General features: G+C 39.8%; 2 protein-coding genes across 2 annotated transcripts in view; both read right to left on the minus strand.

The window, feature by feature from the left end:
* myo3b (myosin IIIB) overlaps positions 1–4,049 on the minus strand; it is a 619,900-nt gene extending 615,851 nt beyond the window's left edge. The window contains 1 exon segment of the mRNA XM_051930711.1: positions 3,872–4,049. Within this exon segment, the coding sequence (XP_051786671.1) occupies positions 3,872–4,018 (147 nt within the window). The 5' untranslated portion in view covers positions 4,019–4,049.
* LOC127528918 (uncharacterized) overlaps positions 1,750–20,819 on the minus strand; it is a 469,030-nt gene continuing 449,960 nt past the window's right edge. Inside the window, exon 2 of the mRNA XM_051930687.1 lies at positions 1,750–1,891. The gene's annotated coding sequence lies outside the window, so the exon portion shown is untranslated. The remainder of the gene's footprint in view (positions 1,892–20,819) is intronic.

Raw genomic sequence — 20,819 nt, forward strand, 5'->3', positions numbered from 1 at the left:
CATTGACACTCTCAGACACAAGTGTTAGACAACAACTAAAGAGCTCTGATAAGGGAAGCAGTACCACTCCACAACAAGAGGTGGCATGGTTGTTAACAACCTCTCCTCCTTTCTACACAGTCTTGAAGATTACACAGACGCCACCTGACATCAGGTCCTTCACATCCCCAGAAGTCCCCCTCCTTCTGGAATCCTTCCTATATAACCCAGCTAACAACTAGAAATGACCATTTGTTCTTGGATTGGCGACTGAGGTAGACGGTGCTCCTACTCAGAGCATTGCTTTACCCAGTGACTGACACACGGGGTGACTGCAGCGGAGACTGTTTAACTTTGAGTTTTATTTGTGTGGTGTTTTCTTTTCTTTTAATTTATTAATGGGTTTCACCGCAATGGTGCCCTAAATCTTAATTTTGTCCAGGTTCTCATTCCTACCCCACATGGCAACTTATTTTAAAGGAAGAAAAACATTCTAAAGCATGGAATACTTCACGCAACATTATATATTATTTTATCAGTTATTCAGCCTGTGTTTCCATTTTGGGAAAAAATAACATACTATAAAGGAGAATGGAGATTGCAATGTATGACAGAGCGGGTGGCGGGCAAATACTGAACAACAGCAAACAATATTAAAACAACAATGAAAAAATGTCAGCTTACTCATGTCGCCTACTCCATTTGCCAGTTATCCAGTTGTATACTAACAATGTCCAAAGTGCATGAATTTCTGCTAAAATATTGTTAAGTGATTACTTCTGGAGAACCAGAGTAGTGCAAAAACAGGCTAATGCTTTTAAATTAATGATCTACCTGCCCCTGTCATTCACTGGTCAAGAGTTTTGTCTTCAATTTCATGTTAGAAGAAGAGGAAAGCCAAGCAAAATGACACCTTTTATTGGCTAACTAAAAAGATTACAATATGCAAGCTTTCGAGGCAACTCAGGCCCCTTCTTCAGGCAAGATGTAATCAAGGACAGCCTGGGTTATAAACAGCTTGCTCTCCAACCTTGCTAAGGAACAGCAGGTGCACATGCAAGGGAGAAGAATGTAACTAAATAAATAAACCACACGTTCACCTTGCTGTTTGGCCATCGACACAATGTGTGTGTGAAACGCTGAAGAGAAATTTTAGTAGCACCCATAACCAAAAGCTGAAACCAAAGGCAAAGACTGAAATAAGATCCTGAACAAAGAAAGAAAGCCAACCAGGAAAGAAACCAAACATCGCTTACCTAAACCATAAGTATTACTGTAATTCTGAGAATTATTAATTGTAATTTGATAGGACAAAGTCAGGTAATGTATTATGGTATTAGTGTCACTGTAAGGTATCAGTTCTGGATATTATGAGTTTCTCATACTAAATATGGTAAGAAAGCACAGAAGAGCATCTCATACATACGCACTCACGCACATACACACAGACAGAGAAAGTTGGTAAGCCAGAGGAGAAGCTGCTTCTTCTTCTTCTTCTTTTGGCTGCTCCCATAAGGGGTTGCCACTGCGGATCATCTTCTTCCATATCTTCCTGTCCTCCGCATCTTGTTCTGTTACACCCATCACCTGCATGTCCTCTCTCACCACATCCATAAACCTTCTCTTAGGCCTTCTTCTTTTTCTCTTGCCTGGCAGCTCTATCCTTAACATCCTTCTCCCAATATACCCAGCATCTCTCCTCTGCACATGTCCAAACCAACGCAATATCGCCTCTCTGACTTTGTCTCCCAACCATCCAACTTGAATGTCCTCATTTCTAATCCTATCCATCCTCGTCGCACCCAGTGCAAATCTTAGCATCTTTAACTCTGTTACCTCCAGCTCTGTCTCCTGCTTTCTGGTCAGTGCCACCGTCTCCAACCCAAATAACATAGCTGGTCTCACTACCGTCCTGTAGACCTTCCCTTTAACTCTTGCTGATATCCGTCTGTCACAAATCACTCCTGATACTCTTCCTCACCCATTCCACCCTGCCTGAACTCTCTTTTTCACTTCTCTTCCACAATCCCCATTATTCTGTACTGTTGATCCCAAGTATTTAAACTCGCTCACCTTGCCAACTCCACTCCCTGCATCCTCACCATTCCACTGATCTCCCTCTCATTTACACACATGTATTCTGTCTTGTTCCTACTGACCTTTATTCCACTCCTCTCTAGAGCATATCTCCACCTCTTCAGGGTCTCCTCAACCTGCTCCCTACTATCACTACAGATCACAATGTCATCAGCAAACATCATAGTCCATGGGGACTCCCGTGTAATCTTGTCTGTCCATCACCACTGCAAATAAGAAAGGGCTCAGAGCCAATCCCTGATGTAATCTCACCTCCACCTTGAATGCATTTGTCAGTCCCACCGCAGACCTCACCACTGTCACACTTCCCTCTTACCTACTTCTCTGCCACTCCCGACTTCCTCATACAATACCACAGCTCCTCTCTCCTCACCCTGTCGTATGCTTTCTCCAGGTCCACAAAGACGCAATGCAACTCCTTCTGGCCTTCTCTAAACTTCTCCATCAACACCCTCAGAGCAAACATCGCATCTGTGGTGCTCTTTCTTGACATGAAACTATACTTCTGCTCACTAATCATCACCTCACTTCTTAACCAAGCTTCCACTACTCTTTCCCATAACTTCATGCTGCTGTGAGCAAATAAAGCCCACAATATTAAAAACAAGAGGCATAATAACGTGCTAAAGAACATGAAGTGGAAGACTGGAATTCATAAGCTATGTGCCTTTATTACTAGGAGAGAAAAAGTTAAACTAAGCCTTCCTAATTTTATGTTTTGTGTTATTTGTTATATTCTATTGTTTATATGCAGCATACTTGCATAAAACTCTTCTGTTATCTTTATTTTATAAATAAATTGTATTATTTTGTTTATTTTCTTCGGACGTGTCTGGTTTATTTGTGAATTGTTCCGATCTCTACACATTTCTGGCGTCCTAGCCAGAAAGTAAAACTGAGATCCCTTGCTCAACCTACATTTAACCTGACATCTCCTGAAATGGTAAAACTGATAATTAATTAACTGAGTGATCATACACCCCACGTTACCTTAGTTTGCTGTCTTTGTGGTGTCCAAATTAGAATATTTTTCTATTCCTACAATAACATATAGTAGATGTTCAGCTTCTGTCAATAGCCAGAAATTTGTTTACATTTGATTGTCAGGCTTAGTAATGAATCAAACAACAATACTTTGAAGCACATTAAGCAATGACATATCAAAATAGTGCTGAGAAAGTTTCCTGAGTGCTCCTTTCAAAATTTGTTGTTTACTTGTGCAAAAACTACCTCTTACAAAATTCTACTTGCCTACCTTCATAAAATGCATTGAGGCATATTGTCTGGCTTTAAAAAAATGTTAAAACTTGCAATGGAGCGCTAGAGTCAGAGTACATTAATACCGACCTGTCCCACACAAAGCACCATCACACGTAAGTGGATTTAGGCATTATGTGCCGTGCAAAGGGAATTGCTTAGTAAAGTACTTTGTGAAAGCACTCTATGTAATGTGCTACAGGCAATAACAACTAATTGATTGAGTAAAGTCAGCATTCCTCCTAAGAAAGAAGTAAAAAAACAGCAAATGGCACCAGTGTGCACTGTCAGATGTATAATCTGTATGAAGGCGGTTGCAATATCAAGCTTTTTGATGCCTTTAGCAATTGGTATTTGAGATTTGAAAGTGTAAAAGACAAGGGCCCCAAAATCTGAGTTATATACTGATTCATTAAAACATTTCTACTAAAAGTATACAGATAGCTGACAGTTAAACATGTTTTCAGTTAATGTAATGACAAGACACACATGTTTGAAACGTTATATTAAAGATGTGGTTTAGTAAGGTTTCACTTACATTGATGGGGTCTAAGACTTTAACAGCTGCTTGGCTTCCATCCTTTCTGTTATTGACCTTATAGACTTTTCCATAAGTTCCCTTCCCAATTGTCTCCACAATATCCCACTCCTCTGAAGGATCTGCAAAGGCTTCCAGACCGATCATGTTGGACTTGTAAGGAAATAGTCCATACAACGATCTCCTGCACAAGAAAATAAAAAAGTTAGCTACTTTGAATAATTCTCATTTTCTCTTTTTTCATTCTAAGTACAGGAACACATCTCTGGCTTCTAGACTATCACTCAAAAATGGCTTTTTTCCTAGCCTGTACTGTCACTCCACATACAGCGGTGTTAAACCAAAGTGCTTCTTCTTAACTGATTGCATAATCTGGTGTTGACAATCATGAAAATTTTGTTGTGTAACTTAATTAACAAACATTGGCAGTATTTCAAACAAATAACTTTTGGAAGTCAAGTCAAGTTGGGGAGCATGCACTGGTACAGCGCGTTGCCGCACCCACTACACAACGAAACAACTCAGGATCCCAGTTGGCAAGCCCCCAGGCAGACACTCGGTCCAGTCCCACCCTCCGGAAATGACTCTCTATTTGCTGCAGCCAGGTGTCATGTAGCCGACCCCTTGGCCTGGTCCAGCCACTCGGGTCCCCAACAATGAGGATCTTACAAGCTGGATCAACCTAGGGGAAACGCTCCACATGGCCGGAGTACCATAACTGACACTCCCTCACAATGCAGGTAATGTGCCTCATTCAGGACTCCATGAGCAACCGCTCAGTCGACACAAAGTCAAACCAACAGTACCCAAGGATTTTCCGGAGAGACACAGTACCAAAGGAGTCCAGTCTTCATCTCAGGTCACTGGATAGCGTCCATGTCTCGCAAACCATATACTGTATATATATTATATATATATTGGAAATATGTTTCCGAAATTGCTATAGATTCATTTTATTATTGTAATTTATTTATAAACTAGCCGTCCCATGCGGCTCTGTCCACGTAGTAGTGAAACAGGACAAACTTTACAAATCAATAAACAAACAGATATTGCCAGCTAAGCAGAGGCAAAGAACACTCCAAAACACAGAGGTAGACCAATTCCCCACTCCTGATGTCACGCTTCCCCCGCCCCTCGACCCACAGCCTCTGTCTCGGATTAGCGCAAATTTATCGTTCCTGCACGTGAACTATGATACTTAACACGATGAAAGAAGTCACAAAATCAACCGGAATGTTTAAGCAAATTATAGGAAAAAACCCGATTTAAATCCTTTAAGTAGTTCTCTTGTTCACTAGCTAAGCAGAGGTAAAGTACACTCCCGAGGCTGGCACATGACTGAGGAGGGCCCGCCCCCCCTCCCCTGAACCCGCTGCATGTCAGTAGTCTAATGTAGAAAAAGAACTGCATGGAGAGGTAGTGAAACAGAAATTCTCTTTTTATATTATGTCCTCAGTCTTTTTGTTTTGTAGATGGTCTGCTTTCATGGTACTGCAGTAGTTTCCCATATTGAGGACTGCATAGGTCAGTGCTAATTATTCCCAAAAAGTAATCGTTGGAGCAGATTTTTGTCAGGTTTCTGTTATTCTTAGAACTGTAAGACAGTGATTTACATTTACCTAATCATCTTTAAAATTAGCTTTTGCAATCATAAACAGATCTTGCATGAAATGGCACCCAAAATTCTCCTTTTGAAGCAAATAAATGCAAAACCCTCTGCACTTGGACGGTAAAAAAAAAAAGTTGCCTCAATTAAATTTCGAAGGTGAGCAAATGTTTCTTATATCATTACCAAAAGATGCAAAATGTTATGCAGGCAGTTCCAACTTTATAGGTCAACTTTAAAGCTGATTGGTTTAATTTAAGTGACTGCCTTTGAACAACAGATGCTTGAAGAAATCAGACTGACCTGTGTAATTTGTTCCTGCTTCTGCACTGCCTTTTCACTAAGCAACAATATCAATATGGATCAGAACAATAAAATACAAGGGTACATCTAAAAACAAAGGCAATTTATAAATTACATAGTAACCACAACAGATAGAAGCTGACACAATACAACACATCAGCAATGACTTATGGGTAATTAGCAGTGCAGCGCTCTACCATTAGTCTAGTTGAAGCCAAGGTCAAATAAACATGGGTACTCCGCTGCAGGATTGTACCCTTGTTGAATAACGTGCCAACGTGAGATTTCTTTGGGCAGAGAAAGTAAAACCTGGTGAATGATGTTGGCTCAGTATGGACATGAAAACAGCATGACTCAATGAAAAGTTTATGAATGGATAGAAAGCGGGAAGAACAAGTGTAACTGATGAAGCACAATCTGGTTAACCATCAACAATACGCACACAAGCTCGCATTGACGTGGCCAGTGCCTTTATCAGAGAAGATCAACAGATTATGTTATTCACTGCTGCTGCACATTTGGATATCAGCTCTGGATCTACACATGCCATAGTGCAGCTTACTGAGCCACCCAAACAGCTTACTGATCTACACAAGCCAATATTTTTGGTGAATTTCAGCAGTTTTGAGCATATATTGTGACATCTGACACATTGTCATATCTCTGGCAACCATGCAATGAACTTCAAGCCCATTTTATGTCATAAAAGCAGCCATATTGTACTTATTGTGAGTAGCACAGCTGTGCACCCCATAACATCAACTGCACCACCCTGTCTGTTAAAGCCATGAGAAGTACTTAAAGCCCAATGTTGGTCCAGCAGTCACAAAAACCATGGGTTCCATTTCATACGTCATGGCATAAGTTGTCAATTGAGATCAAGCTTTAAAGGCCAGGGTGTACAAGTATTTGTGTGACATGCTTTACAATTTAATATACAGTGTGGGGAACAGCCCTGACACAGACAGGTAGACATCATTTTTGTCACCCAACACACGTTTATTTACAAGTTTATTTACACAGTTCAGTGCTCCACAACCCACAGACTCCCCAAAGTCCAGGCCAAACCACTATGCCTCACTCTTCAGGCCACCTCCGTGTCTCCTCCTGAGACCTTGTCCAACTGCTCTCCCGACTCCAGCCTCATTGTGAAGGGAGGCGGCCCCTTTTATTAGCACCTGGATGTGCTCCAGGTGTGTTCCGGCAATCTCCCACAAAACACGCCCCAGTGTGGCGGAAGGGCCGGCTGCGTAACTGGAAGCACTCCGGGTGTCCCCACTCGTCTCCCCCCCCCAGCAGTTTCTGGTGTGGCAGAAGTGCTGGGGTCCAGGGTTCTCCAGGCATGGGGGTGCCCCCTGGTGGGGACCACGGGCCCTTACAGGGTTGAGCTTCCTAGCTCTGTACCTGTGGCCCCCAAAGGAACCAGGGCGGTCGCCCCCTCGTGGTCTGGAGGAGGCATGAGCCCTCCTCCTGTCTTCCTGGGCGTCCCGGCTGGGTGCCACCCCCAGCCGCGTGCCACAACAATTATGTGTTGCTTAACATCCATGATACATTCAGTGAGATATACTGTACGGTACTTAGCAAAGCTATTGTCGTGAACTTGGAGTCCCAACGCACATAAGTTCCAATATGTTCCAAGTAATAAGGGCAAGCACCAAATCTTTATAAAATAAAAGGGTTAAACTTACAAAACACTCTGCAAAGACATGAAGCTCTGTAGAGCACACAAACAGAAAGGAGTTCCCCTCAAGAGCAATCAAAGGTGAACAAGTACCAAAACAGAAATCTAAGACAAGGTCAAAAACAGAGCAAACAGGTTAAAAATCCAGAAATGCACCAGAGCACATTTACAATGAACCACCAGGACCTGTGGAAGACCCTCTGGATTTATAGGCAGTTCCTGGCAATGATTGTCTGGTGGTCCCGCCTCCAGGGGACCACCTACAAAATACATGGAACATAATGTTACCTTGCAAACACAGAAAAAAACAAACATAAAGATGCACAAAAATGTAAATAAAAGAATCAAAAATTAACAAGAAGAGACATAAAATATTAACCTCAGGGAGACATGACAGCTATAGCAGATACTGTAGTGTACCAGTTTTGTCATAAAAGATAAAAATAACCCTACAACACTCCAGAAATACACAAGACTGGGGGCTGTTGCCTAAAAGTTAAAACATACATTGCTATACGGTAAACTTCTTATTTGTAAGGGAAAGTTCACATTAAAATAACAATAGAAAGTATAGTTCGGTACTGGCAGCACAATTCTTTGTATTTAAGAGACATGAGATACGCATTGTCATGCACTTGTGGATGAGAGGCATCCTAAGGGCTTTGGTGATGGTAATTACCTGCTGAACCATGGGTTGATGCTGTGTTCAAATGCCTTCTCTTCACCTACATCTACAGAATGGAAGAATGACAGCCACTCCTTTGTTGATGTCACTTCCACTGTCTATCTGCGTGAAAACCGTCCCTTCCTGCCTCCTGACCATATAACCCAGGATTCTGCCATCTTGTTTCCAGTTCTGTCTTGAACTTGTGTCTGAGAAGATGTCTCCTCAATTTTTAGTTGTTTATTAGTTCTGCAAAATCTTCAACTATACGGGGTGTCACACATGTGTGCAATGGGGGCAGTTTAAAGGCTTAGATAATGATCATTTCCTGCCAGAACACAAACGGGTGCTGTTAACTGGTACCTTTTCTGTTCCTCTCTCTGCAGACTGTAAGATTGATGGTTTTAACTCCCTTGATCTCACTTTTGGTATCCGCCTGCCAAGAGTCCTTTTTTCCGGAAGCTCCACCATCTTGATGTTGTCTATTTGGAGACTCATGTCTGCACAATGTTTTCTTTGCATTATACCCATGCTTTGCTTATATTATAAGGAGTTTGTCTTCAGGTGCCCCGGCACTTCATCTTTGTTTGTGTTTTGTCTTGCAGGGGTCACCAAGGTGGTGCCCCAAATCTTTTTCTTTGTTTGTCTCCTTTTTACAACGTGTTTCTTGCTGGAAACTGTTGCATTTGCTATGTCCAGTTATGTCTGCTAAGTCGTGTTCTCCAATCGGGATTTCTATACTCTATTATAACCTTATGGGACCACGGACATACTGTATATGCGGTCAGATGTTTTCTGAACTGACATTATGCAGATCATGGATGAATGATACTAGAAACACTAGAAAAACATCACATATCAGTCATTCCATTGACAGAAGTCCTATAGTTTATTTACTTTTCATACCAACAATGCCTTAAAGTAAATTAAAATGGTTATTTTTATTTTTTACTCTGACTGCACTCTTAAATGAAAGAAATGAAAATGTCAATCCTAAATAGCATGTAACCAAAGACTACTGCAGAGGTCTTATTTATATAAATGTGGGTTATTGCCAACGCAATAAATCAGACAAATAGCTAATAGATATAAAAAGAAACTGAAAGAACTGTGAGAAAGAAAAATATAGAGCTAGAAGATAAAGTCTGGAATTTTTCTTAGATTGTTATTATTGTCTCCATCTTATTTTAAACCATGAAGGCCGCACTGCGTGCTTTCACCACTAACATTTCAATTTCTTCAGACAAGAAACAAGAAAAGTGCAAGTTGTATTCAAAGCTTAGCCCCATCTCTCCAATGAATGCAGATATGAACATCTGTGGGTCTACAAATATGTCTGCATTTAATGGTGCCTTACAAACACTCTGAAAATATTACAAGAATGTTTCCAGAAGTATGTTACTTTTTCATTAATATCTGATAAGACGGGCTGTAACGTGCACTCCATTAAATTTTAGCAATTATAATTAAAAAGCTGAAGGACTTTCTCATCATATATATTCACATGCCATTATTTGTTGGTCTTTATTTTCTAGTTATTCCAGAATGGCAGTTTTTACTCACAGAATCAAATTATTGCACTTCCATCTAAATTTGTAAATGAAGTGCATCATGTTTGGGATTTTTACGGCTAGTAAGCTAACAAATGTCTACTTTTTAAGTGGATTCATTCTGTTCAATGCCCATTGATTGAGAGCTGCACTACAATGCTTCAGTGGGGGATGGTGGGGGGAGGCTGTGAATGTTTTTTTTTTCTTAGATGGATTTTTACTTTCAAGCTGGCTGACTGACACATCATTTACAGTACTTCAACACCTTGGATTGTCCTGCAGATCTTTAGGCTGAAAATAAAGGAGAAATGTTTAACAGTGACAGGCAATTGCTCAGAAATCTGCAATGGGACTGCCCTTCATCATGAAAAGGAGAACACAGCGCTTCAAACATCCCCAACTATGAAAATGCTGTAAAATTTAAAGGTACATTGCACGGTCAACTGAGGCCCCAGGAGCTTCTGATTACTAACCTCATTTCTCTAGGATTAGCTCAGCAATCCTCTAAGTATATTTAGATTTGTTGGAGTTACACATTCATCTGCAGATCTTGAGTGATCTCTTTCAGGGCACTGATAATACTAAAGAGACGCTTAATGAAGTGTCTAAGTCTGATGCAAAATCGTTATGATACCCTAATCTGCCTTTTAAATAAGTGCAATACCAATCAAATGAGGCAGAATAAACACATGACCATGACAGTTATCCACTAAAAAGGCTTAGCTGTATTTTCTTTATAATCTGTAACATTTGTCTAAGTACATAATTTACAGCATGCTGGATATTTCTTTTACTAAAAATTTTGCATATAGTGGATTTCTCACCAGAGTCAGTTATTTGTCACATAGCCCAAGCTAGGTCTTTCCAGAATTTGATGCCTACCCAAGCTAGGCCTTTCCCCTGTTCGATGCCATTCTGATGCACCCTATGTGCCCCTAACAGCACTCTCTTTTTTAAAAAGCTTTTTTTATATATATATATGCAGTATATAGTAACGTCATAAAAATAATTTGCAGAGTTTCGATAACATATGCCACCAGGGTTGCAGTGTGAATGGCACAGCCCAACATCTGCATAATACTTCATGGTGACTGTGACAGGCAAGACAGAACTTCTTTCTTTTTAATTTTCTTGCTTTATAGTTATTCTGTCGTGTGCTCAGAACAACGTGTGTGTGTATATTTATTTATTTATTTATTCATATAATAGGCCTGCGGTGGGTTGGCACCCTGCCCGGGATTGGTTCCTGCCTTGTGCCCTGTGTTGGCTGGGATTGGCTCCAGCAGACCCCCGTGACCCTGTGTTCGGATTCAGCGGGTTGGAAAATGGATGGATGGATATAATAGGCATATGTCTATATTTATTAATTTATTTAAAGAGCTTCTGTATAAAGACAATTTGTCCCCTTTGGGACAAATAAACTTCTATCTATCTATCTATCTATCTATCTATCTATCTATCTATCTATCTATCTATCTATCTATCTATCTATCTAAAAAATAAGCCATATGAAGATTTTAATGTTTAAAATCACATGAATGAACTAAGCAGTTTAAAATTCAAAATGGAATCTTTAGCCTAAATGGAATATCATGAAACCGACACTGATTAACCTACCAGCAATAAGGACACCGGAGTAAACAGCCAGGAATTAATAAACCTGCACCTCCTGACTTTATTTAAACAGAGTCTCCTTAAACTTTTCAACTCTGGATTCTAAATCCCATTTTAAACACACTTTTGCATATATTTTTAAATGACTGCTATAGATTTATGTTAAATTCTGCATCTTTATTGACTGACTGAAGCTTGTATCTTTTAAATCATTCTTTTAGAATCAAAAACAGATTGTTACAAATACTTTTGTAATTTATTAAACCTAACATAATTAGGATACAATTGGAAAAATAGCCTGAGAAAGAAAAATGCTTATCTATTATTCTTGTAATAGTTTGTTAATTTAATATGAAGTGAGTCCTTTTAAATTTGGGATGAATGATACACAGAAAAAAGGCAGAGTAGGAGAGAGAAAAGGAAGGAGAGCAGAGAAGGGAACAAAAAAAAAAGAAAGAAGAACCTAAAGAAAATGTCAAGAACTCTGTGGACTGAACAACAACCTGAAGCAGCTCTGCACCCAGAGTTTAACAGCATCATCTTCCATCACCTTTATTTTCTGCATAAGTATTTTTAATTAGAGACTTTTTCAGATACATTTCTTAACCTTTAAAGACTCTTTTTTGGATTTATTTTTTCTTCTTTTGATACCATCATAAACTATATATAAACTATGCGACTCTTCAGTTCCACCCGGGGGGGTAAACGTTAACATTATAAAAAGTTATTGTCTGTTTTTACCTGCATTATTATCAATCTTTAATTTAATATTGTTTTGTTGTTTTTTTTTGTATCAGTATGCTGCTGCTGGAGTATGTGAATTTCCCCTTGGGATTAATAAAGTATCTATCTATCTATCTATCTATCTATCTATCTATCTATCTATCTATCTATCATCAGTTTTACTGTCTTATTATTAATTTTGCTTCATAATAATAGTGGTTTTGAATTGTTTGTTTGGGTCAAGGTATATTGTTAGGAGCACCCGGTGTGGGTGATTGCCATATTGCTCCTGTGCCTGCCCCCCACTCTGCTTTCTTTTGGAGACATCTCTTCTTGGATGCTAACCCCTGCAGCAATAGATTGATAAAGTTTGAATCCCATGTTTGCACGGATTTTCCCTTGGATATTGTTTTTTTTTCCCCTCACATCCCTTAATGCCATGTGAGTGTAGTGTAAATCTACTCCATTGTGCTTTTAGATACAGTTTGGACTGATAATGCATAAGTGACTTTAAATTCAAGTCAATTGTTTTAATTTTTCATACAAAGTGTACAAATTTTGACTGTTGTACTGTTTTATTTTCACATTTAACTTTTGTTTTAGTATTGTTTCCATTTCAGCAATTTTGTTCTTTAAATTATTCTCCACCCTTATTTCAACATTGGGGTAATATTTCACAAGGACTGTGAATTTGCCATTACGAGCAGTTTTAGAAGGATGTACCTGTTATGAATCGAAAACAATATTTAACCATGGAAAATAAGGAAAGAAAATACTCTGGTGCTGGTGTTCTGCGTAATCATTGAAAATGGTCAGCACACACTTTACAATCTTGGCATTTCTTAATATATGCATATGTTATATCCTTAGGACTTGCATAATTCTCAGCAACCTTATTAATGAAGAGAAATTGGCCCAGACAATGATTTTAAAATAAAGTGTTCATAAGTTTACAATGAGGAAGTCAGGACAAAAAGCAAGTTTTAAAATTAGTGATTTGGATGTTTAGAATCATAAAGAACTTTAAATATATTATTAATATTTACTTTTTAAAATGGGTATTCTTTTTGTAAAATTAAACAGCCATCAAGCAATTAACCTATTTATTATTGTGATAGAATGCGGTGGGTTGGCACCCTGCCCAGGATTGCTTCCTGCCTTGTGCCCTGTGTTGGCTGGGATTGGCTCCAGCAGACACCCGTGACCCTGTGTTCGGATTCAGCGGGTTGGAAAATAGATAGATAGATAGATAGATAGATAGATAGATAGATAGATAGATAGATAGATAGATAGATAGATAGATAGATAGATAGATAGATAGATAGATAGATAGATAGATAGATAGATAGATAGATAGATAGATAGATAGATAGATAGATCGATCGATCTATCTATTGCTGCAGGAGTTAGCATCCAAGAAGAGACATCTCCAAAAGAAAGCAGCGTGGTGAGCAGGCACAGGAGTAGCTCATCCATTTGTTCTGCTTGTGCAGAGCTAGTAAGTCTGTTTTCTTGAGGCAGCTGTCCACGTGCCGGTAAGGCTGCACACATGGGGCACCTAACAGACACCTAACATTCATATCAACAATACATTTAACAGTAACTATATATATTTGTGATAAAAGTTATGTGAACAGACACTCATGGGAAGCAGTTTCTGATGATTGGTTAACAAACTACCCTGCTTGCACAGCTTAGATAACTGTGAGAATACTGTTAAAATGGTCCTAAACAAAAGCCTGCCCTGTTGCTTTTTCATGGGTTGTTCCTGCTTTAATTAAATTCTGCAACTGGCAGAGTATATGAATCTAAAACACCCATACCCCAGAAAAAGAACGTCTTGTCAGAAAACCTTAAGCTTGTTAGGCACAGGTAAAACACATGTATCCATTACCACTTTCAGTTTCATTACCTGGTTTAGTGATCTGACAAACTAAAATTTTTAAAAAGCTCCTGTAGATTATCAAACATGTAGCTAACGTTACTTCAGCTGACGTAGATGATTTGATAGGTGTGTGTCAGAGGGCAACGTTAAAAAAAATCATCTCAACTGATGACAGACACTCACTACACACAGAACTTCATTTTGTTAGGGAGGTTAGTCGCTCTGAAAAAACACACAAACTGTTCCAGAAATTCCTTTCAACCCCAGTGCCATACATCCTTTAGATAGATAGATAGATAGATAGATAGATAGATAGATAGATAGATAGATAGATAGATAGATAGATAGATAGATAGATAGATAGATAGATAGATAGATAGATAGATAGATAGATAGATAGATAGATAGATAGATAGATACTTTATTAATCCCAATGGTTTAAATAAGGAATATTAGAAATGATACTAGACATGGACAAATTTTTGGCACCCCTCCACAAAAAAAAAGAGGTACCCACACTTGTAATTGGCACCCATCAATGTTTAGGGTATATTCAACAAAAATCAGACTTTGCTTTGGAGATCTGATTCAACAGAATATTTCAAATATTAACAAAATGAAAATGGCATGGTCAAAAATGATAGGACCCTTAAGCTAATATTTTGTTGCACAATTGCTGAAAACAATCGATTCCTGTTGCTCTCAATGACAGGGCCGTCTTAACAGGATTATAGGCCCCCGGGAAAAGCAGTGCACTGGGACCCCCAACTACACAACCACCAGCAAGTCACAACATACATAGATTAGCATTGGGGCCCCTGTGTGCCCATGCGTTAAGACAGCCCTGCTCAGTGAGACCTCTGAACCTGCCCACAGGTCGTTTGGCCCACTTGACCTGAGCAAACTGCTCCAGTGGTGTCAGATTTGAAGGCGTCTTCTCCAGACTGCATGTTTCAGTTCTTTCCATAGACGTTCATTAGGATTCAAATCAGAGTTCACAGAAGGCCACTTCAGAACAGTCCAATGTTTTGTTCTTAGCTATTCTTGGGTGCTTTTAGCTGTGTGCTTTGGCTCTTTATCTTGCTGGAAGATCCATGACCTACGACTGAGACAGAGCTTTCTGACACTGGGCAGTACATTTTACTCCATAATGTCTGGATAGTCCTTGAGATTTCATTGTTCCTGGCACAGTCTCAAGGGACACCATGCTGCATGCAGCAAAGCAGCCATAAAACATAAGCGAGCCTCCTATATGTTTCACAGTAGCTATAGTGTTCTTTTCTTTGAAAGCTTCATTTTTCCATCTGTCGACTCAGAGCTGATGTGACTTGACAAAAAGCTCCAGTTTAGCCTAATCTGCCTAAAGGACATTCTCCCAGAAGCATTGCTGCCTGTCAATATGCATTTTAGCAAATCCCAGTCTGGCTTTTTATGTTTTTCTTCCACAGTCCTACAAGCAAGTCTTCCAACTTGCAGTAAGAATCCGGGGGTTGGTGGCAGGACTGGCATCCAGCAACTGTGAAAAAAAACTCACACTGTTCCATTCCATTCGAACTGGTGTGGTGTTGAGGTGTCGCCCATTGCAAGGCTGCACTCAGATAGTAATTTGTGATCCTGAGGTGGTTCATTGTGTGGTGGGTGTGGCGATGCACTGTATCAGTAAATGCTCCCAATCTATTCAACAGTGGAGTCCTCCTGGGTGTTCTTCAATTGAGCCCACTGTCACTCAAAAAGTGACAGATGGTGTGATCAGACACTGAGGTACCTTGACCTTGGAATTCAGCTTGTATCTCTTTGGAAGTCATCTTTAGCTTTATGTCTGCCATTCTCACTATCCTTCTGTCCATTCTGGGGTTGATTTTCCTCTTGCTGCTGCATCTAGGGAGGTTGGCTCCAGTGCCATGGACCTTAAACATCTTCATAATATTTGCAGCCGTTGTCACAGGAACAATTTGTGAATTTCTCCTTGGGATTAATAAAGTATCTATCTATCTATCTATCTATCTATCTATCTATCTATCTATCTATCTATCTATCTATCTATCTATCTATCTATCTATCTATCTATCTATCTAGGTGCTTGGAGATGGTCTTGTGCTTGTCAATAATTTTCTTTCTGATTTCCTCAGACAGCTCTCTCCTTTGCTTTCTCTGGTCAATGTTCAATATGGGACACATGATGATACCAAACAGAAGAGTGTCAACATCTGTCCATTTAAATAGGCTCTTTGACTGATTGCATGATTGGGGACATAAGTGAAACGAATTAAAGGAAACATCAAGTTTGAAAAATCACTCGAATCCAGCTACTGTATTTAGGATCTTTTCTAGGGGTTCCAAAAAATGTGCCAAGGCCATTTTAGAATATCTTTGTAGAATAAGCGATACTTGATCTCTTGTTACACTTGCTTTACTCAATGACATATCAAAGACCTGCAGGTCTGACATTGTGGTCAGCAGCACAGGAGCGCTGCAGGGGACTGTACTTTCTCCGGTTCTGTTCAGCCTATATACATCAGACTTCCAATACAACTCAGAGTCCTGCCATGTGCAAAAGTTCGCTGACGACACTGCTATCGTGGGCTGCATCAGGAATGGGCAGGAGGAGGAGTATAGGAACCTCATCAAGGACTTTGTTAAATGGTGCGACTCAAACCATCTACACTTTAACACTTGCAAAACCAAGGAGCTGTTGGTGGATTTTAGGAGGCCCAGGCCCCTCATGGACCCCGTGATCATCAGAGCTGACTGTGTACAGAGGGTGCAGACCTATAAATACCTGGGAGTGCAGCTGGATGATAAACTGGACTGGACTGCCAATACTGATGCTCTGTGCAAGAGAGGAAAGAGCCGACTATACTTCCTTAGGAGGCTGGTGTCCTTCAACATCTGCAATAAGATGCTGCAGATGTTCTATTAGACGGTTGTGGCGAGTGCCCTCTTCTACACGGTGGTGTGCTGGGGAGGCAGCATAAAGAAGAGGGACGCCTAACACCTGGACAAACTTTTGAGGAAGGCAGGCTCTATTGTAGGCACGGAGCTGAACAGTTTGACATTCGTGGCAGAGTGACGGGCGCTGAGCAAACTCCTGTCAATCATGGAGAATCCACTGCATCCACTGAACAGGATCATCTCCAGGCAGAAGAGCAGCTTCAGTGACAGACTGCTGTCACTGTCCTGCTCCACTGACAGACTGAGGAGATTGTTCCTTCCCCACACTACGCGACTCATTCAATTCCACTCGGGGGGGGGGGGTAAACGTTAACACTATACAAAGTTACTGACTGTTATACCTGCCTCACACTCTCCACCTTGCACTTTTTAACTTGCACTGTGTTTTTATCACTCTTTAATTAATATTGATTTTATCAGTATGCTGCTGCTGGAGTAGGTGAATTTCCCCTTGGGTATTAATAAATTATCTATCTATCTATCTATCTATCTATCTATCTATCTATCTATCTATCTATCTATCTATCTATCTATCTACAGGGGAAATGATTACTTTTCATTTCATCACTTTTCAGGAGACATTTTCAGCACTTTTTCAATAAACTGTAAGGTGACCAACAAATTTATCCACATCGATAAATAAATTCCAGAGTTTTCTTATGTATCATGCACCCATTTTAGGTTAAATGTACTATCAAACATCTAGAAGTAGTTTTAAGAAAAAAATCTGTTTTTCAAATGATTAAAACATTTTAAAATTTCTATATCTAAAGTTCTATCCCATTTTGTCTCTATTTGTTTGTTTTATTTCTTTTCTGTATCTTATTAGATGCAACTGAGAGGGCAAATTTCATGTTTCCTTTGTGTTAGCATGACTAAATAAAATCCTTGAACCTTAAAAGTGCCCACTGCGCTCATAAAATAAAAATGACAGAATTTAGACAAAACCCCAAGCATACTTCTTACTTGCAACTGAACAAATATGAGTTGGACTTTTGGATCCTAAATACTGCATTTTTAAGAGGAGTAGAACCCATTGCCACACTGCTTTAATTGGTAAGGGGAAATGCTGTAAGTTGCAATTGTGCACAATGTAGGATATAGTGGGAGTAGAAGTACAGTTTGTGGCCTGGCATCTTAAATAATAGCAGCCATTTCTATTTACATAACATTTACATAACATAACATTCTTTTTTACAGAAACACAGAGAGATGGTGGTCTCATTTGAAAGATGGAGAAGTGTTTTTATATTATTTTTCTGTTGGTGGTGGTGACACTCTACACTTCTAGACATATGTTTTTCTCTTACTAGACCAAGTTGATTTGGCAGGCACTGATATTTTTTCATGTGGGCCCAGTGACCCTTTTTTAAACAGCTTTACAAAACCTAATTATGCTCTCTCAAGACAGAACCAACAGAAAATATTTGTGATACAATGGTTTAAGGTCATTATTGCTTACTTATTTTGGGAGGCACTGAAATAGTATTCAAATTGAACTTCCCGTTAGGCAAAGACAAGGGTGAGGAAAATGATGATCCGGCTAGCAGACTCAGTTAAGATGACAATCCGAATGCCAGGCATCCAGGGACAACTCAAGTGGACATGTCAATTTTAGATTTTCTACAGATTAGTTTGGCACTTTCTATCCATCAGATCAATGATGAAAGGCTTTTGTCATAAATGATAAATGGATTCCAATTCCAGCCAAATTGTGGTGGATTATATCACATAGTAGCTACAGTACATACAGCGAGCCATTGCAGCAGTACTTGCCTATTTTTTAGATTTAACTAAATGGCCCCATGTTGATCAATGCTGGAATCTGGCTACCAAGACTATAGAATGCTAAAGGTAAATGACTCAAATTGTATTCATCCTCCTATTTTATGGACCTGCTTTTTGCATTTTTACTGTCATAGGAAACACAAGTCCATGCCTCCAGCATTAAGCATAATGAAGAATGAAACCCCGTGTGAGACGTCCGCCTTCAAAGAGTGCACACAATCATAATCACTTGCACACAGTCAAGTTCCAAAGCAACTAAATGTAATTGTTTTCAGGATGTTAGAAGAACACAAAGAATAAAAATAAAACCTGGAAAAACATGCCAATTTCAAAAAAAACACTGAGCTGTTGTGGAGGAGAACTAACAACTGGAGTACCTTTCTACTATTTCTAATTTTTATTGCCATTGTTATTTATAGTCTGTGAATATTAGTATAGGGACTTCAGGATCCAAACCTGTGAGGGACAAACCCGTTAGGTGACCATGGACTGCCTTGAGAAGCCATCTATAAAGCAACCCATTAGCAGCGGGAGACAGGGGCACAGACAGAGCACGTAGACAGCACTTTGGATGAGTCTCCTGGCTGCTAGAGCCCATTGGTTCCGATGCATGGTTGCCCACATTCCTTGGATTTGGGCCCAGGGCTCGGCTCGGCTCACAGAGAGTCAGGAGAACAGTATTTTTTTTTTCTTGTATTAGGAATTTGTTAGTTTTCGCATACCCCTTGGGGTCAGAGCGCAGGGTCAGCCATTGTACAGCGCCCCTGGAGCAATTACAGGTTAAGGGTCTTGTTCAAGGGCCCAGCAGAGTAGGATCTCTTTTGGCAGTGACAGGGATTTGAACCGGCAACCTTATTGGGTACCAGCACAGATCCTTAGCCTCAGAGCCACCACTCCGCCCTATGGCATACGGGTTGCTTCTGACACCAGGTGAGCAAAGTGCGGCAAAGCCAGGTGGTGTGTATGAGCGGACAAAGACACAAAGCAGCTGGAAGTACATGTCACTGCAGCGTCAAAGAGGCCAACGGTCCTTTTAAGGGCCACTCACTAGCAATTGGCGTAAAGAGGCTATTCCCATTCATCATTATAGTAGTCTAGGTACAAGCTATTACCTGACTCATTCATTACTTTAACAGGCTTCTTCAACAGAGTCGTTATACAACATGTCTGGCAAGATTTAAAGCTCTTTGCAACATTTAAAGCAGAGAAACATCCATATGCACTATCCTGCTAATTAGCATTTTCTTTGTTCACTGTGTGTTCAGAGCTCTTATAGTAGGCCTAATGGGTGTTGGAGGCCTTTGTAGCAATCCTTTAAATGTAGATTCAATACTGGCACTTACTACTAATCCTAATTGCCACTAACTCTAACTGCAAGTTAAAACAGACAACTGAGTTCGTTTCTGTGGGTGTTTTCCAATATTTTTTAAAATTTTACCACTTATTCTATTTTCATCCATTTTTTTCTGGCCTGAATCCCAGTGCCTTCTGGGTCTGTGAGATGGTTGGACTTAACGAATGCTGGGTATTATATCTATTCTATGATTCATCAAGAAATGCAGAGAAGCAATTAAAAAGGCAAATGTAAGATTAGCGAGTATCATTAAACGAAGATTATAAATGAAGAAACATAATTCTCAAACTGGATTATATAACAATAATACATTTTTATTTTATACTAGCCGTTCCTCGCAGCTCTGCCAGTGTAGTAGTGAAACAGGACAGTGAGGAGGGCCCTGCCCAGCTCCCCACTCCTGACGCCATGTTTCCCCCTCCCCTCGGTCCACAGCCTCTGTCTAAGATTACAGCAAATATATCACTCCTGCAAGCAGACTATAATACTTAGTGCAATGAGAGAAGTTGCAAAATCAACTGGAATGATCAAGCAAATTATAGTTAAAAAACCCGATCTAATTCCATTAAGTAGTTCTCTTGTTCGCAAGCTAAGCAGAGGTAAGGGCCCCGCACTCTTTCCCTCAGCCCGCAGCCTCTGTCTCGCATTTGCGCAAATAAATCAGTACCATAAGCGAACTATGATACTTAGCTCAATGAGAGAAGTTGCAATATCAACTGGAATGTTGAAGCAAATTATAGAAAAAAACTCGATGTAAATCTGTTAAGTAATTTTCTCGTGAAAAGCGGACAAACAGACAGACGTTGGATTTCATATATGGAGAGA

Source organism: Erpetoichthys calabaricus, chromosome 8 (genome assembly GCF_900747795.2).
Source record: "Erpetoichthys calabaricus chromosome 8, fErpCal1.3, whole genome shotgun sequence".
Classification (NCBI taxonomy): domain Eukaryota; kingdom Metazoa; phylum Chordata; class Cladistia; order Polypteriformes; family Polypteridae; genus Erpetoichthys; species Erpetoichthys calabaricus.